The following is a 9,810-nucleotide window of genomic DNA, read 5'->3' as shown; positions in this document are numbered from 1 at the left end:
TCCCTTCTCTGCCCCTGTTTACAGACGACGGCGTGAGCTACGGTCGCCGTATATAATCCCGAGTGTGGCCGCGTAGCATCCTCAGAGAAGAGACGAGATGGAAAAGGAGGTGGGGAAGAAGAAAAACAAGTATTTGAAAAAATATTAAAAACGGATTAAAGCGAGGAGTGTGATTGACTTGACCGTCATTGACGTGTGGATGCTGAGGATGGAGATGCGACTAGCTTGATAGCAGGAGGGCGAAAAATAAGCACATTTTACAAGTACATGTATATTTTATCATTTCCCGGAAAAGAGGGATAGGATTTGACTCCACGGGGATGGACGTGAGTGCTAAACATTGAGGTAAGAAACATTTCTTACTTCAGTCGTGTTTGAATATAACATAAGCAGAGATTTTTAAAATGAGGGTTAGGGACCCATAATGGTTCCTTGGCCCGTTTTATTGGATCCATTAACATTAGTTCATCATTCCTGTCAATATTACTTGATGAATGTGAAGGGATTTACAATAATAATAATAATAATAATAATAATAATAATAATAATAATAATACATTTCATTTATAAGCGCCTTTCAAAACTCAAGGACACTTTACAGTCACAGGATATTTTTTCTGCGGGTGAGTAGCGGCAGCCAGCGGTGGGAGTTACATGTATTTGTTATTTGGGTTGTATATAAACCAGCACAAATGAGTAGTGGTTAGCATGTTAGAGGTTCTATTTTAAACCTCCTATATTAAAACATGCATGTTTGGCTAATCAAATGTGTCTATAAGTGGCACAGTGAGTGTGAGTCATTGTTGGCTACTATGTACTCTGCGATTGACCGGTCTAAGGTGTACAAAGTCACCCGAGAAAAGATCAAGTTCATCCATAACCATAATGAGGACACACGGTATAGAAAATATACTATTTGTATATACTTTGTAGTCAGCTATACTTGTCCTTAAAGTCTGGACAGAATCAGGCCATAAATTAGTTAAATACAATTTTCAAAAAAAATATGTTGACAAAAACATTTTTTAATTAGCATAGTAAATATAGTTTCTAGCATATATGATGCATAGATTGATGTGCTTTTCAAGATTCACAAAAACTTGCGAATGCGATATTGGTTAAGTTTTCTCTTTATATGTCTCCCTATGGAGAAATTTATCTTGGCGCAATCGACAACCAAATACACAAATACAATTACTCAGACTTAAACATATAAACACTACATACATATTAAATTAATTATCTAAAAAAATATCTATTTTATCCCATTAATTGTTGATTAGTTTGATTTACATACACATTTTTATAGTTTAGACCCACAGTTCAGTACGTGCATGATGGTTAGATTTTTATTTCTGTAAAAAAAAACAATAAAGGAATGACTTAGCCTTGTGTGTTGATTGCACAATTAAGGCATGTTGGAGGCACCAGATGTGTCTTCTACGCCAACTTCATTAAATAATAAGCTTGATAGTCATGGAAGTCTGTATTCTCTCATTCGTCATCTAATTTATATACGTGCCGCGAGTATGTATGAATTGATTGGTGCCTCGCATGCAGTTGTAAATATAGCTACACGGATGCCATGGAAACAGGCCGAGCTCCTCTCATAACCATGCAACTGTTTGGATATTTTTTTTTTTCTAGATAAGTAAATTCTTTTTATTAGTAATTAGACATCTTGTGTGTATTATGAGTCAGTATTTTTTGTTTGTTTTTGCTTTTCTGCGATATAGATTTATTAATGTGCTGCATGTTAGGCCCCACATGCTCATGCTTCCAAACACCCAGCTGCCACCTCATTTGGTATACTGACATAATGCATCCAATTAAAAAAAAACATCATAACAAAGGTGTTAGCATTGAAATGGTGACTCGATACATGTTTGTGGCCGTATATTCCTGTCGGTAGTTTATGTACTGATAATATCAATATTTTGGCTGTTTTTCTAGAAATGAAATGTTGCATTTTGGTTGTGGGAAACCCTATGTTCGTCTAATAGAAGAAGAAACAACAAAGATGATAAGCCTGAAATGGCTTTTGATTCATGTTCTGTTGCATCAAAATTCTGCCTTAACTAACGAATAACAAATAAGGCTTGCTATGTTGGTATGCGCGGGTCTAACAGATGTTATGGATGTACTTTTCAAATACTTGTACATTTGTAATTTGGCAGTATACAAATTACAAATGTACATAATGTATATACATGTACAAATGTATATAAAAGTGGAATGAATTAGGATTAACACTATCTATTTTTCTGAATAAAAACTGAAGTTAGTGGGGATAACATTCATAGTACAGACGCTCCCCAACTTACAAACGAGATACGTTCCAAACGGTCGTTTGTAAGTTGAATTAGTTCGTAAGTTGCTTCAGTGCTATATTTTCTCTGGAATTATCATACTACATTTGATTTATAAGCACCTTTCAAAACTCTCAAGGTCACTTTACAGTCACAGGATGTTTTTCTGTAGGTGAGCAGCGGCAGCCACACGCGCCAGCGTTCATTCAACCCGGAAGTAACTCAGATAGAAAGCTAGCTAGCTTATATAAGTATGTTTAAGGTTTATATAAATGTGTTTTTGGCTTGTATAAGTAACCTGTATTGGTTTGTACTGAAAAGTAAACATTTAATAAAATATATGCTCTATCAAGATATGTACATGTACAACTGGAGAAAATAATACATATTACTACATGTTACTACAAAAATGTTCATATGTACCGTTGTTTGTAAGTAGTTGAGCGTCTGTATTACGTTTGCTTTCATGGACACTTTGACGCTTTTGATATAACGAAATTTGCATAGAGAGGACAAAATCCGCCATGCTGGGAGGCAATTATTTCACGCTGAATTGGATTTGAACACATTCTCCTCTCTTCCAAGGCTTCCCGTTCTCCAGTTGTTCACCGATGGCCCTCATTCACGAGCCCCGCGCACCGTCTCCATCTCTATCCGGCTTCAACACTCCTCTCTCCGACCCCCCGTCCTTTCGCCGCCTCGATGCCGAAACGCCCTGCACCCCTGAAATGGACCTGACGCCGACCCAATGCGTCCTTCGGAACGTCCTTTCTATAGACATGGGGGGTGCGGTAGAACCTGGGGGAGGAGGACGAGGAGATGGCGGCGACGGGCAGACGACAGGGACTCAACAGACGCCAGGCGATGAGCAACAGGAGCATTTTGCCAACAGCGTCCTCAAGCTGCACGAGCACGACAGCGGTCCCGCCAGGACGCAGGGAGAGGGGACGGAGGCGGACGGCAGCGCGGTGCGGCGCGACGCGGCCAACACCAGACTGCAGTGCCAATCCAGCGGAGGGGGTGGGGGCTTTCTGGAGGGCTTGTTTGGCTGTCTGCGTCCGGTCTGGACTATGATAGGGAAGGCGTACTCCACTGAACACAAGCACGACCTAGACGGTGAGTTAACTAGCTGTCTCGCTTTCCCCTCTCGCACATCATTAAATACGCTTGTAAAAGTCAGCATGAGATACCTTCTTAAGGCCGCTCTGATGGTTTGCTCAGATAATTTAGTGATATCGCCACCGCCATTAATTTCATTAAACAGTTGTAAACCAGCCTTAAGGAATAGTTTTCTTATCAGTCAGTTTAATTAAGTCCTGCAAGGGGGCACATTTTATTGGAATGGAATGCTCAAACACTGTATCTAAATCACTGGTGTGAATGTTAAGGCCCGGGGGCCAAATCAGGCCTGCCACATCATTTTATTCGGTCCGCGAAAGCAAATCAAGAATGCCAGGTGCCATGATGCTTGCTAAAGTCCGGACCAAAATTTCACATTGTCATGTAAACCACAATTACAGTCATTATTTTTCACTTCAGATTTGAAAACTAGTTATTCACCAATTTGTTGTGCATTCGGTATGTACCGTATTTTCCGATGTATAAGGCGCACCGGAGTATAAGGCGCACCCCGAATTAATGGTGTATTTTCAAACATTTTCCAAATATCAGGGGCACCGGACTATAAGGCACACCTTGAATGAGTGAAAAAAGGTTTCCAAATATAATATATACATAGATAAAAGTTTTTCAAATATAAGGCGCTACGGTAGTGGTTGCGGTCACACACGACTTCTTCTACGGTGGTAAATGGAGTCGCTGGCTACTGACAGATATTGTGAGACCTGTTTTGGCTTAATATTACTGAAGGAGATGTCCATTATTATGTTTAAAAAAAAGGAATATTTAACTCATTCACTGCCAGACGATGTGCAAAAATGTGTCCACTCCTGTGCCAGGGTTTTTGTCATTTTGACTCAAATTGCAGGACCCACAGAATATTGAGTTTTAGGACTACATAAACATTCAATGCAGCGTAAGAAAACTTTTACTCTCTTCTTTCATCAGAAAAAAGTTACGTATTTTAATTCCAAAGTTATATGGGTCTGGAGTTATGAGGTGCGCGTGGGAGCGGCTGTACAAAAGGCAAATGCTGCCCCCTCGTGGAAGGGAAAAAAACATTACCAGAGGTCAGACCAGCGCTTTATCGGCACCCCCGCAAGAAAAATCAAAACCTGAACAAATTCGGGAATGCCGCTCCACGTCATATTTTCAATTCCCGAATAACTTCAGGGGTGTCAGTGAATGAGTTAAATAATAATAAAGACAAATAATTACATCACGGCATTTTGGTTTTTCATAATAAAAAAAATATAAATAAACAAAAATAATAAAAAAATTAACTATTATCTGAGTATTCAACTAGTTAATGGGAAAATATTCGATGGCTGCAGCCCAAGTTCTGGCTGTCACTATACGTCATTGGCAGTGATAGAAAAACAAAGATGAATTATACTCTTTAGGCCAATCAAGTGAAATTGGATAATTATAATGCTGCCCGCCACGCAGCGGTTGGAAATTACTGCTTGAGCAGGCTACAAAAACACGGAATGTTCTTAACTCTGTTGTCAAGATACTACAGATACTACATCAAAATCTCCACTGAGCTTTTATCCACCCATATTCCCCACCCCCATGACCCACGTCGGCCTCCTCGTGCCTACCCCCACCTCCATCCATCCCACTGCAGCCCTCTAATGAAGCCAGCCCCCCCTTCTGACGCACTGTTGTTTATGTCTGCAGCCACTACAATAGCCTAGCGCTCCCGCGGGACTCCTCTTCCAAATCTGCCTTATGTATTATGCATGCCCACGCTCTGATCCCTCTGCCTCTCATCTCTATTAACCTGACACGCATGCGCTCATACACACGTGCGCGTGGACACACACGAGAACGGGAATCGCTGCAAATAGAAACAGTTTAATATGCAGCGCCTGGCACAAGCCAATAAAGCGGCAGAAGAGGAAGCCAAACTTCTCAACACCTTGCACATCGCTCACATCGATGGCAGATTTACATCTAACCTTGTCTTTATGGCTCGCTGATATTTTATTACCCCCGTCCACACACCCAATTTTCTATTTGATTCCCACCCACCATCCCTTACACCTCCTCCTCCACTTCCTCCATTGTCTCCCTTTTGCTCTGGTTATCACTCTCAATCCATCTGCACCTCACGGCCCTCACTTGCAAAAAAAAAAACAACACATAAACAAGGAGAGTGACACTCATTCAAGGCCAAACCTGACAAATTTGCTTCAATATCCACTTTTGTCAGGATTTTTTTCCTTCAAGATTCTAAGGGAATCATTGAAAAAAATGTCATATGAAATACAGGTCCATCTTAACTCATTCACTGCCAGACGTGCAAAAATTTATCTACTCCAGTGTCAGGGTTTTTGTCCAGGACCCACTGAATATTAAGTTTTAGGACTACATAAATATTCAATGCAACGTAAGAAACGTTAGACTCTCTTCTTTCATCAGAAAAAAAGCGTTAATTCCTAAATGATATGGGTCTGGAGTTATATGAGTTTGAAATGAGGGCGGCTGTACAAAATACAATGCAATACATACATATTGGTTTATATAGCGCTTTAACAACAGCTGAAACTAAAACAAAGCGCTAACATGGAAAAAAGGCAAACACTGCTCCCTCGTGGAAGGGAAAAACATTGCCAGAGGCCCGAACAGCGCTTTATTGGCACCCTAGCAAGAAAAAACAAAACCCGAGCTAATTCGGGAATGGCACTCCTTCATATTTTCAATTCAAATAAATTTGTGAAAGGCAGTGAATGAGTTAATAAATTAGAGTATTGTAAGGAAGGTTGGTCATATACAGTAAAGTCTCGTTATATCGATATCGGTTATATCGATAGTACTGCTTATTACGATACTATTTCTATGAACGCAAGGAGAAAATTTACATGCCGCAGGATCGGATATATCGATAGTCTGGTTATATCGATATTTTTTCCGACTCCCGAGAATATCGATATAACGAGACTTTACTGTATATATATATATATATATATATATATATATATATATATATATATATATATATATATATATATATATATATATATATATATATATATATATATTCAGTCTTACAAATATATATGGATATAATAAATCGTTTTCATTGAGTGACGTTAACTCCGATCATCAAAATTATTCATTTATTTTTTACTCATAATTTAAATTTACTTTGGGTAGTAAATTTAGCCGCATCTCAATCACTGTATTTTCCGGTGTATTAGGCACATCGGAGTATAAGATGCCTATATATTATATATATTTCCAAATATATTTTATAAATATACAAACGTTTTCCAAATATAAGGCACACCACATTATCATTATTTTTCTTACATTGTTGGTGAGTTTGCACCCCCAATTCCCCACATCAATTAAATAATAATTTTATTACAATAAGTCAAATAATTTTCCGATATGTTTCACAAACCTCTATTCTACTTTGGATAAATTTCGCTTTTTTGAACTTAACTATATAAAATCACTTTCTTATTTATTGAGATACAATACAATATATCCAAATTTATATAGCGCATTCACAACAGCTGCAGCTGTAACAAACCGCTTCACATAATAATCAACACAAAGCAAAATAATAAACACAACAGGAACGTAAAACCATGGACAGTTGTGCAATCGAGATGCGCTTGTATATCGATGCCTCCAGTTCAAAATTCCCCATTCTTATTCAAGAGGGTTCAACGTCGAAAATTCACTGAAATGGAAAGCATTAAAGCACTCCATGAGGCTGCATGCTCCCTTTTCTGACAGGCGGGTTAATAACCGTGGCGTGGTCTGCATATCTATGGAAATTGGTGAAGTGATTTTAAGCAATAGCCTGCTTGGCAGAGGTGGAACAAACAGGAAGAAATTGAAGAGTGGCTCCATAGTGACAAAGCTCTCCTATGGTCCAAAAAAAAACAAGAAAATTGCCCTTTATTGATTTTAACAACCGCCCTGGATTTTCTTCCATTTAACACACAAAGCAGACCAGCATCGCGCCATCACACGACTTCAACATTTAGGCGTTATTAGACATCTCATTAGCCACGGACGGCGTTATTCATTCATACCGCAGTTATTAGTATGACAAATGTGTCTGAATATTGTTGAATATTTCCTCCTTATTAACAGCCTGCCATCAGCCGACCCTTGCGGGGAACCCCCTCACTTCTTTTTAACACCCCCCCTGTCTGAACAGCCAATATGAGAGCTCTCCAATCCACCCCTTCCCCCCTTTTACTGAGTGCTGAACCCTTGTTTCGCGTTAGCCCCACAAAAGGTACTAAAGGAGGATTTGGGAGGCTGAGTCAGAATTACACGCAGGAGATTAAGAGCTCCCGCACTGACTTCACACTCATTACGTGTAGATGGAACTGCAAAAAGAACACAATAGCACCTGAAATGTTTTGCATGCTTACTGGAAAGTAGTAATACGGCCGATAAAATGATTTTTTTGGTGCGATTCTGAAGTCCAGTAAATGCTAAGTGAGCTTGACTTCTTGCACCACGTGATGTATTTTTCTGTGTCTGTATCAACGCCCTGTCATGCTGGCTGAAACCCTTCCAAAATGCCTTAAAGACCCATTTTTGGGCTACCAAGTGACAATAACCGGTTGAGAATCCGAGTTTCAATCGCAAAGCGCATCCAGTCTCGACAAACCAATCATAAATATATTCTAAGACAGAGTTCAGAGAAGGCCTGAACCATTTTGTAAAGCAATCTACCAGTAATTGCATGTTTTTCCCTGTAAGAGTGAAATTGTGATTTAAAATGTGTTTGTGTTTTCAAAAGTCCTCTTCCCATGCGTTTTCTTAGCAAACGCAAGCAATAATATTGATTACAATCCACAATATCACAATTATTCTCTCTATGTAAAGGAATTGGTTTCATAAATGCTCATGCAACAAATGAAGTCAAATGAACGATGAATTAATAACAGATACAGTTTTGATGAATGCTGCTGACACTTTGACTTGGAGTCTTTGCGGCAGACTCACAAAATTCTACCATACAAGTATGACAACAAAAGAGTCAATACCAGTATGATGGTGTCTTTGGGTTAATGCAACAGTATCTAACACATATCTATAACTTTAACGGTATCAGTCAGGTATAAAAAAATCTGATAGCACAACAGCCTTTGAATAATGAAATAAGGGAGGATTACTTTATTTTTCGGTATGCTCCGGTATTGGGACAGGACAGGATTTTTGTTTGTGGGAGTAGGACATCTTTATGTCATCTGTACTCCCGCTTCCTCTCCCATTCCACAACTGTGTTAGGTTAAATGGAAACTGGTGTGATTGTGATTGTGAATTCCCGCCTGTAATTAAGTGGTGACCATTCAAGGGTGTCAGCCACACCTCTCGCCACAAGTCTCCAGTTCATGACGACCACAAAGTGTGATCGAAAACTAATGGTTCAATAATAATGATGACCTAGTTTTCACATCTTTCCTGCTTTGTTAGCATTAGCATCTGTTCTAAACTTACTGTTTGTCACACTTTTATTTTAAATGTACAGTGATACCTCAGCTTATGAACACTTTAGCTCACAAACCTTTTGCCTCACGAACATTACATTCAGTTTTCGGCGGATGAACACCACACCACACGGTCGAACAGCGCAACGGTGCCTGGCGGTTTTTGTCACCCCCTTTCTTTGAGTGCTGACGTGGTTTGTTAGAGAGTGGAGTTCTTTTGCTATTATGGGACCGAAAAGACCCCACCACAGGCTAGTGTTAAGCCAAAGAGGGCACAAAAGAAAATTACTTAATTATCGAAAAGCACGAACGAGATGTGCGTTTGTGTGACTTAGCGTCCCAGTACTAGTACGCTTAGTCGACCTTTGCTACGTGTGGCTAAGGCTGTTTCTGTGTTGTCTAAGCAACGGTCTCAGGCAATAGAAGAGGTTGAAAAACTTCAGTTGATTTGGATTAACGAAAAGCAGCTAGCAGGGGACAGTTTGAGTGAGGGTATTTTTGCCGAGAAAGCACGGCAACTTCACTTGGATATTATCAAGAGGCAACTACATCAACGACCATCACAAAGTTAAACAAAACAACTTTATTATACTGTACAGTTTATTTTTTAATTACAATCCAATAGCACATTTATCATACACAAAATAAGATCTATTTTCTGCAGTGGTAAGGCTTCTTTAGTAGAAAATTGTTTTATGAGGACCTGGGAACGGATTATTCTCATTTTCAATGGTTTCTTATGTGAAATAAATGTTCGGCAGACGAACGTTTCGCCTTACACACACTTTCTGGGAACCAATTAAATTCGTGAGCTGTGGTATCACTGTATTTTAAAAATATTGGTTTAGTAACTATGTGTAGCGCAGTAAGAAGAGTACAATAACCTCAAAGAGTATCACTTGACTTTCTTTTTG

General features: G+C 39.2%; 1 protein-coding gene across 1 annotated transcript in view; it reads left to right on the top strand.

Annotated features, from left to right (window-relative positions):
- The window catches only part of LOC148890459 (mitogen-activated protein kinase kinase kinase 12-like), a 29,200-nt gene continuing 19,390 nt past the window's right edge, over window positions 1-9,810 (top strand). The window contains exons 1-2 of the mRNA XM_089010820.1: window positions 1-345; window positions 2,895-3,425. Of these exons, the coding sequence (XP_088866946.1) occupies window positions 2,921-3,425 (505 nt within the window). The 5' untranslated portion in view covers window positions 1-345; window positions 2,895-2,920. The remainder of the gene's footprint in view (window positions 346-2,894; window positions 3,426-9,810) is intronic.

The sequence above is a fragment of the Hippocampus bargibanti genome, linkage group LG12 (assembly GCF_051943395.1).
Source record: "Hippocampus bargibanti isolate YZ-2025 linkage group LG12, ASM5194339v1, whole genome shotgun sequence".
Classification (NCBI taxonomy): Eukaryota; Metazoa; Chordata; class Actinopteri; order Syngnathiformes; family Syngnathidae; genus Hippocampus; species Hippocampus bargibanti.
Note: the sequence above shows the minus strand (reverse complement) of the source record. Positions and strands in the feature narration are given on the sequence as shown.